At 41.8% G+C, this 17,941-nt stretch overlaps 1 protein-coding gene across 2 annotated transcripts in view; it reads left to right on the top strand.

Annotated features, from left to right (window-relative positions):
- ENTPD1 (ectonucleoside triphosphate diphosphohydrolase 1) overlaps positions 1–17,941 on the top strand; it is a 96,534-nt gene that overhangs the window by 25,199 nt on the left and 53,394 nt on the right. Inside the window, exon 1 of one of the 2 annotated variants that reach the window (XM_081253157.1) lies at positions 1,981–2,491. The exons of the other annotated variant lie outside the window; for it this stretch is intronic. Within the exon in view, the coding sequence (XP_081109283.1) occupies positions 2,434–2,491 (58 nt within the window). The 5' untranslated portion in view covers positions 1,981–2,433. Of the gene's footprint in view, positions 1–1,980; positions 2,492–17,941 lie in introns of those variants that run through there. 2 annotated transcript variants of the gene reach the window in all.

Below are 17,941 nucleotides of genomic sequence, written 5' to 3'. Positions count from 1 at the left end.
CATATATTCCAGGACTTAGGTGGGGTTGCTCCTCAGGATGAAAACCAATTATATCTTTTCCAGAGGAGGGCAAAGCTGGGCAGGGGCAAACAGAGAGGGACAAATTGCTGATGGAAGTTCAGTGAGTAGGAGCTTCTTTCTCTTCTTTGGACCTTCTTCCCTCCGGCTTCTTAATGTCTTTATCAAAACTCACTGCTCTGACGTGTGTAGCTAATACTGCAGAGATAGTGCCATGAAGGCACTGATTTGCAGCCATCTATAAAGGACTTAGGTTGTGCCAGCCCCTATTAAGTGCTTGACTTTCACTACCTCATTTACTCCTACAACAGCCTTTTCGCCCCCAACTTTATGGTTGATTTATTGAGTGAAGAACTGAAAATCGCTTTATGGGTGGTACATTTCCTTTGTGCATCACATTGAAAGTGAGATGTTGATAAACTGGGTGGGTGGATGTGTCCAGAAAGGGGAAGGATCCAGAGGCCATGTTATATAAGGAACATGTGCTGAAGGGGGTAGGGACATGAATGTGACTGGTACTAATATGGTAGTTCCAAGAAAAAATTGGAAACTTGCTCCTGGTCACTCAGGAAGTTTAGCCAGAGGACTTTAAGGGACTGTCCAATATTGGAGAAAAGGGTTATTATAGGGCCATTTGGGGAAGTTCTGGGTCTTAGAACAGACAGTCATGAGCAGGGAGGGTGTGAAGGAGGAAGAGAGAGAGAATTTCCCTGTTGCCTTACTGACTTCATCCTGCATTAATTCATCTGAACACTTACTGTTTGTTTGTTTCTCCACAGTCTTTCTATTGTTTTATCTATTTCTGAATTGATTCCCTGAAAGCTCTAAGGATGCTTTTTAAAATTCCAGTCCTCTGTATCACAAATCCTATTGGTTTTAGGATTCTTGGATGATAGTGGGAATGGCGAGGTGGAGACATAGAGAACATCTAAGATAAAAGGACACGGGGCTGGATGTGGAAGCCTTGTACACCCAGCCACATACAGATTGGACAAGTTCCCTTGCTTTTTAGCCTCAGCTTTTACATACCTGAAAACGGGATTTATATATGTGTGTATATGTATCCTCTGTGTCCTAGAGAGTTTTTCTGAGGATCAGAAAAGAGAGTGGACATAAATGTGTTTGCAAACTGTTGTTGAGACCATCAAAATGTAAAGTTTTAAGACTGTCACTATTGCTCTTGTGACACTGCCATTTGCTGAACCTCGTTTAATTTGGAAGCTCCCTAATTCACAATGATTTGTGTAGTGGGGTCATTACCACGTTGGAGCCTTAAATGGAGACTTTATCCATGATTCCTGAAGGGTCAGCCACCCCGGAGTCACATGAGAACAGAAAGCAAATCTTGTTTGTGAATTGGCTTCAAGTACTGTCAGTTTCAAATGGAGGTCTTGGGGGGTCCTTGGCTGGCACATCAAGGGGGCATTTCAAAGAAAAGAGGCTAAACCTTGACTAGACCTCAGAGCAAATGTGCACTCTTCTCTTTGCTACTCCCTTTCTAAAAAGGAAAACAAATTCTACTTACTTGGGTGTGTGTAACTTATGTGTATCTGCTTATTCTAATCCTTTTTCCCCAAGCCTTCCTTTGCTTGTTCCATTTTATACATGGAATAATCTTCTAACATGCCGAATTTTTATAAATATCTTCTATTTTAGGACTTTCACAGTATTCCTAGAAATTTTGCCTAAGTAGCACTGTGCCTTCTCTATTTCATAGGTCTACATAAAAAACCCAATATCCATTTACATTCTTCCTGGCATTTTGATGGTAGGAAAAATATCTGAGTTTATTTTTAGGGCAAGTCACATAACAGAAAGGATAGCAAATATTTGTGGTTGCCTTGGGAACTCAGTTTCTAGATATTACTGATTATGGAAAGGAGGAACAGATTTGGAGATGGGACAGTTTGGTTATCAAGAAATAGAACAGCAGAAGGCCCTGGAAGAGGGTGGAAGGAAGTAGAAGATCTATGTAAAAAATACAGGTTCCTAGTCAAAATTTTTTTCTTTTTGTCTGTTTCTGATTACTGTATACTGCCTTCCTGAGGGCAGAATATGGTGGGATGCTTTAATACCCAGGTGATTTTCTTCTTCAGTTTTGTTTTTTTGTTTTTTGTTTTTTGTAGGAAAGATCAGGATAGCAATTTGACTATTTGCCAAATTGTCCATAAGACAGAGTATCAAAGGGAAGAGACACTGAAGCCAAGAAATCCTGCTTTTTGTATTCCTGGATCTTTCTTGGAACAGCCCATCATGCGTGACATCTGAAGATACAGCACCAGCTGCTCATGAATACAAGTTCCTTAGAGTACCCAGACTTTATGGGAGCACTAAAAACGTATTACGTGGTTTGTTGCCAGCATTTCCCACACTGACTCTCACCAGCAACTCTTCACTCTGGCGAACCTCAGAGACATGGGGACTGCTGTGCACTCTGATGTCTCATGTAGAGAGTCTCATGGGCTAACTGCAGGTGTGAAGGCCTGGAAAAAGATTCTGGCTTTACTCCCCAGCCACCCCAAGACCCTGGTAGACCCAGGAAGTGGAAATTCTGGAGACCAATACTTGTATGGCCTTCTGAGTTGCACACTGCATCTGACTTGCTGTTCCCCCAGGAAACAGTTGATGTACACCCAGAATACTGAGGGCCTGTTGGAAAGCAGCCCTAGGCCTCAATGTCCTTCTCCTGGAGCTGGCAGACAATGAGGAAGGAGGGGAGAGAGTTACTTGTTGGGAGAGGAAGTAAAGCTGGAGGCTGGGCTGTGGTTAGAATTCAAGCATCAGGATCTGCAAGGCTCCAAGGCTCTCCCCACTCCATTCCATCAGGCCAGATTAGGATGGGGCGTGTTGCAGGGGGTTTAAGCCTAAGGGAGTGTGTATGTGTCAGGCGCAGATGACATGGACTGGGTTCTTTTTTTTTTTTAATTAGTTTACCATTTTTTAATAGATTTATTTATTTATTTATGGCTGCGTTGGGTCTTCGTTGCTGTGCACGGTCTTTCTCTAGTTGCAGCAAGCGGGGGCTACTTTTCGTTGCGGTGTGCAGGCTTCTCATTTTGGTGGCTTCTCTTGTTGCAGAGCACGGGCTGTAAGGTGCGCGGGCTTCAGTAGTTGTGGCTCATGGGCTCTAGAGCGCAGGCTCAGTAGTTGTGGCGCATGGGCTTAGTTGCTTCGCGGCATGTGGGATCTTCCCGGACCAGGGCTTGAACCCGTGTCTCCTGCATTGGCAGGCATATTCTTAGCCACTGCACCACCAGGGAAGCCCCGGACTGGGTTCTTTTACCTGAGGTTATAGGAGTTGACAGGCCCATACGGAGAAGTTAGGAAACAGAAGTAACAGGCTCTATTACTGCATATCAGCTGGAACGGGGGCCCCTTTGTTGTGGTTGTAGTTCCAGCTCATGTGAATCAACAGCTACTGTGGAAGTCTCCCCCTCTGATCATTCTTGCATGTGGCAAAAACTCCACTCTTCTCTGATTCTGTTCTCTGTTCTGCAGCATCTGCTGCCATGGCTGGACAACTCCCCTCTGTTGTCACTAATTGATTTCAGGAGGGTCTCTTGTTCCAGGCCAACTCCATTGATCTTCCCCCCAAAAGAAGGTAGAGCAGGGTATTCAAGCATTCAGATGAACTGACTTCCAATCCTAGTTCTGCCTCTTACTAGCTATATGACCTCAGGTTGGTAACTTAACTTCTCTGAGTATCAGTTTTCCCACCTGTACAATGGGATTAATATTAGTACTTAGCTTATAGCTTTGCTATAAATATTAAATGAGATGATGCAAGCCCAGCCCACACTTTGGCTCAAGCAGCAGTTGCTGGAACAGTCTTCTGTGGCCAAGATCATAAGGTCACAGGACTGGAAGGTTAGTCACAAAACCCAACCTAGCAACTTATGAGACAGAAACCATCTGTTGCAACTTTTCTCAGAGGATGGCTATGTAAACTGGCTCCACTTGGCTAAGGAAGTGGGTCGGTGGTAGGTGGGAGTGGCAGGGATAGAAGAGAAAAGAGTTAAATGATTATCAGTTCCTCCTGGTGATTAAGAGCATTGATTTCCCAGACTCAGACAGGCTTGTGTTCAAATTCCAGCTCTGCACTCAGTGTCTGTGTGACCGTGAGCACATTACTAAACTCTCTGACCCCCCAGTTTCCTCAAGCGCAAAGTGGGCTAATGATATCTACAGTGTTGGAGGATTTCATGAATAATGCATGTAAAGTGCTTAGCACAGTGCCTGGTACCCAGCAAGCACATAACAAATGATGATGAACATGACTGTGAGGATCACGGGAGCTTTTCTGGTCTAGAGTCCTGCTCTTTCCACCTGAGGAGGTGGGAAGGAGACAGGGTAGGTACTGGGCAAAACTGGGTGCTGGTGAAGTAATAGATGTGTTAACTGAGGGCCTCATTTCTGAGCCACTCTTCTACTCCTGATCCCTTATGTCCTCCCACCCTGCTGCCCAGTGCCTGGGAGCTGCCTAAAGCCCTTTGCTCCTAAACCATCCCAAGGGGTGATTTGCCCCTCCACTGTCTATACTACTTCCAAACTCCTATTCTTTCTGTTCAGCTTTGCCACAGCCAGGTTTGGGGAACACAGTCCATCTCAACAATTCACTCTAAGGTGTGAAGGACCACACAACTCCCTTCTACTTTTAAGGTCACCAGACTGTTTCTTCTTTAACTCCTCCAAATTGGAAGTTAGTTGAGTGAGAAGCAGCGGAACGTAGAGGGTACTTAGAGCACAAGGCCCTCCATATTGCCCTGAAAAGAACCTGAAAGCTAAACCTGGGGAAAGGGGTAGGATCAGCAGGAGAGGAAGAATGTGTGGGTTCCCTAACCTCCCTACTGCATCCCGCTTCTTTGCGAATCCTGATTCTAGAGCGTGAGGCTGATGTTGCTACCCAAGGGAGAGGGCAACTCAGGACTGACACCCACCAAGCCAAGGTCAGCCCTAGATTCTGGCTCCCCATGCCCATTGTCAGCAGCAAAACTGGCTCCTAAAAGCACCAAATCCTGGGAGGAAAAGTATCAGCAAATGCTAAAGTGACAGGAATCTTCTCATTCACCCTAGACTTTTCTATCATGAGAAAAAGAGGAACCTTGGAATTTGGGGAAATTAAAAAAATTTTCAACCCCATTTACAGATGTAAAAAGCCTCTGGTTACTCGGGTATTGCATATTTGCATATTTGATTTTATATGTAGATTACAGATGAAGTTATGGCATTGTGGACTATAATCATCATCATACGAATCATCACAGTCATTTAATTTACAGTTCATTTGGCAGTTTCTTACACATTATTCAATTAAATTTAATCATCCTAACAACCTTGTCAAGTAGGTATTACCATTAATCCTCATTTTACAGTTGAGAAAACAAAGGGTGAGAATGTGTGTTTACTCAAGATCCCAGATCCAGTAACCTCTAGCTTTTGTTTTGCTTTTGTTTTTTGATTTAGGTGAATGACCAACGTTAGAATGAACCGTAGAAATGTGCTGGGTTATGGACTTTGCATCTTCCAATGTCAAGCATAATAAACTATATTAATTTCCAGGAAAAGAGCTGAGAGAGAAAAAAGGAGACTAAATCTATGATTCATGATACAACTTTTAGGGAAATTTGATCAGTCTAGTATTCCAAGTTTTATTTTGACTATCTTCTTTTTTTTCTTTTTTTTTTTCCGAATCAAAGTGTAACCTCTTGAAATAGACATGCTGCTTCTACTCTACATAAACATGAAGGTCTATATGTTACAAAGAGGTTAGAAGGATGGACCTCCTAATTCATTAAGGGCCACGAAGTCTATTCTTATTTAAAGACATAGATGTTTTAGGATGGGGAGCGAATGTTAAAGATAGTGTTTGTCTATATCAAAATACAAAGAAGCATGAGATTGGCAGCTCTATGAAGGGCTTTGGGTAAGAATACAAAGGAGAGTGAAAAGGGCATTGTTGTATGAGAATAAGATAAGCCACCCCAGTCAAGTGGAGGCTTTGGATGAAGTGTTTTTCTTACAAATTACAAAGCAAGGACAGAAGCAAAATAGACCATCAGTGGAGTATTTCAACTAAGGGAGGACTTGGTACACTGGATATGCAAATTATTAGTACAGTATTTCAAAGATATTCTACCACCTTGTCTTGGAGAAGTTGCTTAACCTATTTCATTTGCATTCTTCTTATCTGTAAAACAGGGGCTAAAACAGTACTTAACATTCAGGACCTTTAAGATTATTAAGTGAAAAAAAGTTATGTGAATTGCCTACTATAGTGCCTGGCCTGAAGAAGGTCACAAGAGATGTTGGCAACCCTGTCCTCCACTATCCCCCACCACAATCCTGTATGAAATTCTGAAGCACTATAACTTTATGTAGACATTTATTGGAAATATAATTTTCCAAAAAATACAACGTGTGAAAAATTCTTGATTTTCCTTGCAAGTTAGAGGAAGATATTAGTGCTCTTCTTCCTTGATTTAATTCTGATACAAAAGAAAGATATAGTTAGGAATGTAGGAGAAATGACTAGTTCATTTAGGCATTAATAATCCTGAAGAAGAGAAACGTAAGGCAATCAGGCACATGGCTTCAATTTTTAAGAAGGCAGATTTTAAAAAAAAATCAGAAATATGATGGGTGAGATATCATGGCCAGATTTGCTAAAGAATATGGCTCAAAAAAGTTAAGAGTCTAAAAATGAAATAACCAACTAAATGAGAAATATGCTTTTGTAATCACAAGTAATTTTAATGGATAAGAAAAGTGAAAGGCATTGAAAACACTCATTTGACCTGAGGGAGTTTGATAAGGAGTTTTTTCTTTTATATTATATATTTCTCTATTTTCTAAAAATTTCTATGATGACCATAACTTTTATAACATAAAAAACATTTCCCCAGGTATTTGTACAATAGAGAAAAAATGGTAAGTAGTTGAGAAAATGTTTAGAAGCTAGGAGAATTCTTTTAAAAGTAGTATCACTAGGGCTAAGTATCATTTGGAGATGAGGCATGCAGGAAAAAATGCTAAAGATAACAAAAAAAATGTTATTTTGGTTATGGTTCAGTGCAAGAACATGAACAGGAAGGGAGGTGCACAATGATAATGGATTTTACAAAGGAACTGGAACCTCTGAACTTCTGTTTTGCTTCAATCTAGAAAAATTCAGTTCAATCAATTCAAACTAAAACATGTATCATTAAGAAGTCATTGAAACAGATGGGAAGTTATTAAGAGAGCCCCTGACTTTTCTAAATAAGTTTAAAGAACATTACAGAGATGATGTTCTTTAACTTCTCAGAGTTAGTAATCTAAATCATAAAATATGGGAGAGGATGGATTCAGGAAACTCCACATGAGGTTGATTCTTGGCAAATCCTTAAAATAAACATGAAAGATTTATTAACACCTAGGACAAAAACAGTCCCCAATCACTTGAAACTGACATAGTTTTACTAAGTCAAGTTATATCAAATTAGCCCAATTTGATATGGGGTAATTATGGGGAAGATGTGCAGGAACTTCTTAGAGTTAATAGATTTTGGTGGTCTCTCAAATTTATAGAAATAGTGTACTTTATTTCAGCAAGAGGGTCACAAAATTTTTTGGTTATAGAAAATTTCAAACAAAAACAAAGAGAGTAGTATATAGTATAATAAACCTCTACATACCCATTACCCATCTTCAACATTTATCAATACATGTTCTGAGATTTTTGTTTCCTCTGTTACTCTCCCTTCCACCAAGCCTTTTTGTTGTTGGTATCGGAATTTTTTACAGCAAATCCCACATATTAGGTAATTTTACTGGTAAGTACTTCAGTATGAGAAAGATGTATAACAAAGTCTTTCATGATATGCTTAGCAGTTGCTAAGGATAAAATTCACGTGCACTCTAGCTGTTTTTTCCAGTGACAGTGTCTTGCTTGCTTGCTTGCCTGCCATCTTGCCAGGGTGCTGGCGTTGGGCTCAGTAGCTTTCTTTGGTATACCTTGGAATCCCTTACTCCACCTCTCCCTGCCAACCCCTGATGAAACCTCCTAGAGTGATTTTGAAGCTTGCTTCTTTGAGGAGCTGCTTAGGAATTCCCTTTCTGCTATTTCAACCCCCCTCCACCACTGTGTTAAACAATCCTAAAGTCAGCTTCACAAGGCTGACTGGCTTCAGGGATGGTGAACCAGAGCTGCCTTTAAAAAGGAGCCTGGAGGTAGCTGAGGGAATTGCCTGTTGGGAACAGACTGGAGGTGTGCTTCCCCACATACCTTCACAGTCTCTTATAAAAAGAGACGTATGGGTGGGATGTGTTGAGTTGTTTACAAAAATAGCACAGAGAAAATCCCTCTGAAATCATGGGAAAAAGTCCCATGGTTGTGCCTTAAATATAAAGAATAAACTGGATACAGTCTTCACCCACTGTACCCCTAAAAGCTCTCATAACTTGTCTTCTCTATTTTTTAAAATATCAGCCATTAAGTGGGAGGTAGCAGTGGTTTTCAAAGTGTGGTCCCTGGACCAGCATCCGCAGCATTACCTAGAAACTTGTTAGAAGTGCACATTCTCTGGCCTCACCCCAGACATACTGAATCAGAAACTCTGAGGATGGGGTCCAGCAGTTTTTGTTTTAATAAACCTTCCTGGTGATTCTGAGCAGGTTTATGGTTGAGAACTGGACTATAGGACTATAGAAACTATGTCTTTAGAAGGTTCCCTAAAAGTTGTACAGAGCCTGCCCTCTGACACAGGGCTGAACAGGAAAACTGCAAGCTGAAGAAACTTCGGCTGTAACCACTGAGCCAGGGTGGGGAGTGGAGTTGACATTTGCTTAGTAAAATAGGTCATGTGGGAGGAGAGAAAAACTACTAATAGAGAAGAGCAAAACCAAGTGGAATCAGAATGATAAGGCAGTGGCCAATACACTCGTCGTTACAAAACTAGAAAGTTCCTATTCAAATGACTATAGTTACTAATACATACCTACATAGAAAGGAATTATAAGATATGAATTGAGGTTTTCTTTTAATATGCTGTATTTTGTTTCACCTTGGAGACGTAGCTTGTGAAAATATTTTGTCTAGTAGGTCTGGTCAGTCCTTAATTGAAGCTCTATGTTGACAGGAAAATAGAAACTTGCTGAATTTTAAAAACATGATTTGGCTGCTACATAATTGGAGTTTTGTGGTAAAGAATCACAGATGCCAGAAGTGTGAAAAAGTTATTATCTTAATCATAACCATATTGACCATAACAACAACAATAATCATCATAACTACAGTTACCATTTATTGAATGCCTACTGTGTGCAGACACTGCTGTGTGCTTGGCACTAGGGATAAAGTTGTGGATAAGCAGGCTTGGTCCTTGCCCTCCAAAGCAGTGGTTCTCAACCTTTGCTACATATTAGTTGCACCAGGAAGCCATTAAAAATTAACAATGCCCAGGCTTCACCTCAGTGATTCTGACTTAATTAGTCTGGGATGGGACTCGGGGTTTTGTATTTTCACAAAGTTCTCCAGTGACTCTAATGTGCAGCTAGACTTGAGAATGACTGACGAGGTGAAAGACTTAAGCAGGTAGCTAATTAATTACAGTAGCCTTAAGTGATATGAGGAAAAATTTAGAGTGCTGTGAGGAGTGCCAGCTAGTGTGGGGTTCATGGAAGGGGTCTCTGAGGCATCCTTGAGGAAGGACTTGCACCTGGAATCTGAAGGCCGAGCAGAATATAGCTAAGGAAAGAGAGTGGGAGGAGAATGTTCTAGGCAGAGTTAAAAAATTGTGCGGGGGCCCGGTGGCAGGGGAAGAAAGGTGAAGTGAGGGCTGAAAGGAGGCAAAGAGTGAGGGAAGGGTGGTGATAAGGGAGGCTGGAAACCCAAGAAGGGGCAGGACAAGTAGGACCTATGGGTTACATGAAGGATTGTGGTCTTTATTCTAAAGTAATGGGAAGCTATGAAGGGTTTTAAGTAACTAGTGGGTGATGTGGTCATATGGAGACTTTGAAAAGGTCACTGCGGCTGCAGTGTGGCAAACAAATTGTCGAGAGGCAAGAGTGGATGCAGGGAGACCAGTTAGGAGCCTGCTGTGGGAGGTGGTGGTGGCTGGACCAAGAAGGTGGCAGGGTGATGGAGGGGGGGCGTGGGCATCAGAATCTTTGGGAGGTAGAATCCCAGGACTTGACACAAGCGCTCAGTAACATTTGCTGAATGAGCAGGCTCCTTGGATGTGAAGGACAAGGGTGAGGAAGGAATGGAGGTTGATGCCATTTTTCTTGGGTCACAACTGGATGAGTAGTAGAGATGCTCACTGAGCTCTGGGCATTGAACTGTGGAGAGGTGGGGGAGGAACAGGTTTGGGGAGAAGGGGAAAGCATGAATTCTGTTTGGGCAGAAAAGGTTTGAGGTGCCTGTGAGTTATCCAAGGTGAAAGGTCAAGGAGGCAGCTGAAAGGTCAGGAATACATATGTCTGGGCTAAATATAAGTTAGTGTATTTCCCACATATGGACAGTACTAACCGACGCCATGGGGCTGGTTGGGATCACTCTAATCCTTTTCATACAGAGCTCACTGCATCTTCACATCAGCTTCCCAAATTAAGTGATGGATGTTTTTAAAATTTCAGTCTAGAAAATGAAATTTAAAAAGGCTAAGTAACTTTCCCAAGTCACACAGCTAGTTAAGAGGCAGGGGTGAGTGTCCATCCTACGGGATAGTTATAATAATCAAAAACAAGGAAATAGATGCATTATTACCTAATCATACTGCTTCTCTTAGAATGACTCACTGTCAGAGACAATGTAGTTAACCATGCTTGCTTAGAAAGGACCGGCTAAATGTGTAGTTCCTTCCATTATACACTTATCATCTGAGTCTATTATTCTTGGTAATTCAGCAAGAAAGTATTCCATGGAGTTTATGACTAAGCTCTGGGATCCAGATTTGGGATTTACTGCCTAAACATCTGCCCTCTTGCTTCCTACAATACATGCAAACTGAAGTCGAGTTGCCTGGCAGCTCACTAAAAATAGTCAGAACCATAGAGTTGAGAAGTTAAAACACATTTGGAATAATCAAATAAATCTCCCCTTTTCTTGAGGGAAAACATTGTGTACTAAAAATTCAAATCAATCTTACCCATTCATTTATTCAACTGACATATGGAATACTGACACAGACCAGACCCTTTGCTGGTTTCTGGAGACCTAAAAAGGTATACTGTGTTCTCAAGGTGCTCAGTCTCATAGAGGAGACTGACACAGGTTAAAGGCCATTATAGCATTGTGGGAGGGAAGCTATGAGACAGATGCAAAGGAGGGTATTTAATCCATCATTAGAGGAGGGGAAAGAGGCTTTCAGGAAGACTTTCTGGAAGTGGTGACACATAAACTGATTATCCTCAGCTTCAATTTCTTCATAAGGTACAAAAAGATAATGAAGAGAGCTTCAGGCAGAAGAAAAAGGCAGGAACATTGTACAAGACATGAAGATATGAAAAAGAAGGGCCAATTTAGAGACTACCACCTTGAACTACACCTGAATTGTGTGGGGACTTGGCCTTAAAATTGTGGTTAAAGAGTTTAACTTTTATTTGGAGACACATGGGAATCATTGAAGAAGTTCACACTGGTGGGGTCATATAATCAGGTTTGCATTTTTAGGATGATCATGGTAGCTTCAAAGTAGAGGACAGATTAAAGGGGAAGAGCCTAGATGTGGGGAGGCCTCTACAGAAGCTATTGTAGAAGTCCAGGCAAGAAATAGATAAATGAAAAGATTTGGGAGATATTTAGTGGGTAGAATCAGTAAAACCTCGGAGGGAGTTTGCTTGGAGGGAGAAGGGAGAGTCTGGAGAGACTGGGGGCATGGTGCTGACCTTCACTGAGCAGATTATACAGAACAATTGGAGTGGGAAAGAAAGTTTAGTTTTAGACATGGTGATTTTGGCTGTAGAACATCAAAGCAGGTATGTTCAGTAGGTGACTAGAATTATAGATTTGGAGCTCAAGATAAAGTCCTGTACCAGAGATACAGATCAGGGGGTCATCCCAATAAAGTTTAGGGAGCCATCACCGTTCAGTTGGTCGTATGTGTATGAAGCGACATGAGCTAAGTTTCCAAGATGGAACACTGTGGAACATCCCTGTTTAAAGAGTATGGTGAGAAAAAGGTGCCAGCAAAGTAAGGGTCAGAGAAGTAAGAGGACAATTAGAAGAGTCTGGTGTCATGGGAGCCAAGAAAAGAGAGTTTATGTAGTAAACAGTGTCAATTTCTATAGGAAATGGAAAATCATCCATCGGATATTTGTGTGAGTGGCATTAGTAGAATGGTGGGACAGAAGCCAGGTGTGGTGGATCAGGGAGTGAGTGGGTTGTGGGAAGGTGGAATTTAGGAATGCACAGAGTGCAAGGAGGAAAACAGAACAAGTCAGAGGAAGTCAAATCCTAAGAACTGGTGCGGCCCGTATCAGCTCACGGGGAGGCTGGAGGCAGAGAGCCGAAGGCAAGAGAAATGGAATGAATGTCCCTGCGCTGTATAAAGCTCTGAGAAAAGGGGGAGTGGCCTTTCTCCACCCTGTCCTAAGAGCCTTGGTGGTGGTGGGCCCAGGAGCGTCTTTGTTATCTGATTTAGCTATCTCATCGCTGAAGATGGTCTACCAATGCAGCATTCTCAGAGGTCAGTTCTAGGCAACAAAGACTTTCCTGGAAGGTGGAGTAAAATTTTCCTCTTCATCTCTTGCATTCCTCAGAGTCTTTGGGTGTGTACGAATTTTTATAAAGAATTTAAACTATTTTAGCCACCATTTCCAAGGACCATAAGGTATGGTTCCTTGTACGGTATCCTTGTGTGGTATCCTGAGCTTTTGCTGAGGTGGAGACACTTTCCCCTCCACTAAGAACATTATTATAATTCCAAAGAAGGGAGAGTATATGGGATCCCTCTTGTTTGCTTTGACCCCCTAAAGTGTGCTTCCTTGTCTGGCTGAACCCCTCCTACCTCTGTGAGTCTGAGCAAATAAGAAAGCAGCCCGCCTGGGTGTGAGCAAGAAGTGCATAGACTGTGCTATACATGTGGCTCCTGTGGTCTCCGCATCGCATCGGTATTCTACAGGCAGCCTGTGTCTCATAGGGAGAGACAATCTATTTCACTTTGTGGAATAAAGAAAATGAGAATCCCATGAAACCAAACATGCATATGAGGTATCTATATGTGACATAATACCCCCTATTGTTTAACAATGATTAGCTCACTTTTCACCTTGTAGAAAAATCATAGTAGGGGGTTAGTTTGATTAACTTTGAGGAGTCATCCTACATCACTATGGAGAAAGAACTTTCAGGGAAGTGACCACGAGCCAAGGCACCTTCTCTCCCAAGGCTGTGCTAGAGGCGCACTGCATTGACCAGTTCTTTTAGTTGCCTTTTCACTCCATGCAGATGACCTTGCCTCACCATATTCACACATCTTTCTTTATTCAGTATACAAAATTGAGTAGGACATCACTTTCTTAGTTGCATTCTGGATTCGAGGAAACACTCAAGTCACAAGATTGAACATACTTTTTTAAAAAATTGTGGGCGATTTTGGTAGGAGCTGCCCTCATCTGTTATGGGTTGATCTTATTAGTTTTTCTTTAAGGAAGACACTTTCTCCAAGGTCCAGGAACCTTTCTTTAACCCCTCCTGCTTTCCACCTCACTAAATGAGTACAGAAAATGGGCTTTAAAACATCTAGGGTACTCTCAGATTACAGGACCTGGATACTAAACAATTTAAGATTGAGTTCTCACATAAGCATCTAAAGTGCAGATACTCTGTGTTGATTGTTGAAGAGAGCTGCTTAGATACCAGATGATCTGTGACAGAGTTACCATGGACATTTAGAAACTTGATCATATCTTATTCAGAGAGCTGTTCCCTCTTGTATTGATGCATAACAGCAGAGGTGCCAAATTTCCCTTCGAATAAAGCTTTTAATCCACCCAAAGCCTGGCCCAATGAGACCTGACGATTTTGCACTAAAGAATACAAAAGAGATGACACTGACCTGGGAAGACTGAATGAGTGGGGACCCAGAGACGGATGCTTGGACTAATTAAGTGGGTGAGTGGCTGGCACAGTGGTAGAGTGGGCAGAGGATCAGCAAAGTTGACATCAAACCACCAACGCATCTCTTCCTATTTACCCTATGCCCACCTTCCAGGTTCCTAGCATCTTTGTCACTTTAATCCAAACTGGAAACCCGCTGTAGATTCTTTCTCTTCAACTCAGAGCCTTTGGGTCTTCAGGAATTTTTATTAAGAATTTTTAATTGCTCAGAGAATTAAGGAAGGAAGGAAGAGAGGGAAGGGGGAGAAGAAGGAGGAGAAAGAAGGGAGGGGAAAGAAGAAGGGAGGGAGTGAGGAAGGTCACATGGTAAAATAGTTTATGAATTGCTCAATGCAAAAGGGCATTAACATGCAGGCCTGGGACTCTATCCTTGGGGGGACCTGCCTACAGGGTTGGCCTTTGGCTGGTGTCTGGGAGCTTGGATTTGGGGAGGGTTCTCACCATTCTGACAATTAAGGAAATGGCTTGCTGTGCCTGGACTGTTTGTGCAGGTAGTGAGGTTTGTGTTGGGCATCTGCTTTCCATCTGGAGTCTGGAATCTTTTTTTTTTTTTTTTTGCGGTACACGGGCCTCTCACTGTTGTGGCCTTTCCCGTTGCGGAACACAGGCTCCGGACGCACAGGCTCAGCGGCCATGGCTCACGGGCCTAGCCGCTCCGCGGCATGAACCCGTGTCCCCTGCATCGGCAGGCGGACTCTCAACCACTGCGCCACCAGGGAAGCTCTGGAGTCTGGAATCTTGATGTATGCTGGATGGTAGGTGCCTGTGTGACTGGCCCCCAGTGAAGGCCCTGTGCTCTGGTGAGCTTCTCTGATAGACAACATTTCACATGTGTTATCACAACTCATTGCTGGGGAATTAAATGTGTCCTGTGGTCTCCACTGGGAGAAGACCCTTGGAAGCTTGCACCTGGTTTCCCCTAGACTTTGTCTCATACTTCTTTTCTCTTTGTTGATTTTTCTTCATATTCTTTGACTGTAATAAATCTTAGTCATGAGTTATGACTACATGCTGAGTCCTGTGAGTCCTCCTAGTGAATCTATAACTTTTCAGAGATGTCTATGCCTTTACCCAGTGGGAACATACTGTTCACATTGTTCCACATCTTGCTTTTCACAATATAAAATGTTTTGAAGACCATTTGCATCAACATTCATAGATCTCAATCTTTTCCATGCCTGAATAGTATTATGGATAACTGTACTAGAATTTATATATTCAGATCTCAATTAATGGACCTTTAGTAACTTATATTATTGCAATTACAAATAATGCTACATTGAACATTCCTATACATGCATCTTTTCATACATTGATAAGTATTACCAGCAGGTTAAATTCCTAGAAGTAGAATTCTTGGGTCAAAGGATATATATGCTTTGCTCTTTGATAGATATTGCAAAATTGCCCCCCACCAAAGAGGCTGTGTGGATTTTTACTCCCATGAACATGCAAGAAGTGCCTGTTTCCCCATATTTTTGTTGATATACGTTTCTTTATCAAATTTTCAATAAAATTCACCCTTTTTAGGTGTACAGTTCTGTGAATTTTAACAGATGTGTGTAGTCTTGTAACTACCACCACAATCAAGATACAGAATGTTTCCATCATCTCAGAAAGTTCCCTTGTGGACCTTTGTAGTCAATCCTCAGTTCCTGAAACTGCGTATTGATCTGATTCCTGTCCTTAGTTTTGCCTTTTTCAGAATATCATATAAATGAAATCACACATAGTCTTTTGAGTCTGGCTTCTTTCACTTAGCATAATGCTTTTGAGATTCATCCATGTTGTTGCATTTATGAGTAGTTTATGCCCTGTTTGTTGCTGAATAGAATTCCATTGTATCACAATTTGAGTACATTCACTAGTTGATGAGCACTTGGGTTGTTTTGAGTTTTTGGTGATGAATAAAGCTGTTAGAAATATTTAGGTACAGGTTTTTGTGTAGACATGTCTTCACTCTTTTTGGGTAAATACCTAAGAGTAGGATTGCCTGGTCATATGGTAAGTATATGTTTAGCTTCATAAGAAACTACCAAACTCTTTCCAAAGTAGCTGAGCCATTTTGCATCCCCAGCAGCAGTGTATGAGAGTTCCAGTAGCTCTGCATCCTTGCCAACATTTGGTATTGTCAGGTTTTTTTTGCCATTCTAATGAGTATGTAATAACATTATATATTTATCAAACTTTAAAAAAACTTCGCTATTCTAAGTAATAAAAGGTATGTCAATTTTCATTGACTACATTTCTTTAAGTTAGGGTAATTAGAATACTTCTAATATGTTGAAAATATTTCTTTTTCTTTAAGTTGCCTAGTTATGTTCTTTGCCCATTTTTCTACTAGATGGGTTGATCATTTTCTTAATGATTTTTAATGACTGTATATTAAGGAAACCAACTATTTCATAGTCGTTGCAGACATTTTCCTCAGTTTGTTATTTTTTACTTTGCTTATGGCATATTTTGCTGCAGAAATATTTTTATGTTGCTTCTGACTTTTGTACCTCGTAGGTACAAAAATGAGGAGGTAGAAATAAGATAACTTACAAATGTGAGATGTAGAAAACAGGGGGCTGTAAGGCTGGGCAACGTGGGTGAATCAGTTCACCCCATCCCCACTCTGACCCCCCACACTAGTGATATTTAGCCAGCACAGATTGTCTCAGTCTTTCTCACCAGCAACACATACCCAAGGCTTGTTGACAAACGCAGCTGCTTTGAGAAAAGATAGAATCCCTAGGGCACAATTCTTCAATTTCAGATGTGGAAGATGATTTGTTTAGAGGAAGCAATGTGTTTATTGCAGAGACCATCAATACAGGAGATTGTTAACACTTGTTGGCTGGGACACAGGGTATTCCTGTCTGCAGTCTCAATGATATCACTCTGCCGGAAACAACCCTCCTCCTTGCCAACCCTATACTTGAGTAGGGGATTCCACGATGTCCGCAAAGACCTATTGTGCTCCATGCAGTCTTGGGTAAAAGAATTCAGGAAAGGCCAGAAGGGGTGTGGGTGAGGAGGTAGACGAAATGGTGGGAGGAAGTGAGGAGAAGGAGAGAGAGGGAAGGGGATTCCTTTGCTTCCTTATTTCCCACACCCAGATCCTCTGTTGGCATTTGATTTTTGCAGTCATTAACGTTTTTAGAGTCAGGCACACCAGTGCCAAGTCAGTTACTTGCTGCTAATCTGAGAAGAGCACAGCCCACAGCAAAAAGAATGGTGGGATGGAGAGTGTGGGGTTGGCAGAGTCTGATTTGCAGGAAGAGCTTGTTGTGCACTCCCACCCCGGTTCCACTGCCCCGGGTCACTAAATGGCCTCTTCCCACCCAAAGCTGAACCTCTGAGGTGCCCACTCAGGATCAGCCAGTCTACTTTGTTAGGATAAATACACTCCTTTTCTAACTAAAGAGCTGTGAACTGAGACTAACCAGCTAATTAACATCTCAAAGAGCAGAAACAAAAGATCATAAGTAAAAGCAAGTAAATTTCTCTGAAGTCTTGGGTTCAGGAGATGAGTGGAACAGGACATGGGTATTTGCTCAATAACCTGTCTCTCTACCTCTCTTTCTATTCCCACCCCCGCCTATCCCTTCCCCTCTTATTCTCTGGCTCCTTCTCCCAAGCCTGTGTCTATCTTGTTTTCCCTCCCTCTCCTTTACTTTTCACCCTTTAACTAACTGGTCATCATTGAGGCCTTGAAGTACATTTTTAGTATTTGTCTATTTATTGACATTGTACTGATTTCCTCGACTTAAAAGCAGGCAGGAAAAAAACCCCACCAAATTAAACTGCTTTATCCTCAAACTTGACTCTGGATTTATT

The sequence above is a fragment of the Mesoplodon bidens genome (assembly GCF_964165515.1).
Source record: "Mesoplodon bidens genome assembly, chromosome: 1".
Lineage (NCBI taxonomy): Eukaryota > Metazoa > Chordata > Mammalia > Artiodactyla > Ziphiidae > Mesoplodon > Mesoplodon bidens.
Note: the sequence above shows the minus strand (reverse complement) of the source record. Positions and strands in the feature narration are given on the sequence as shown.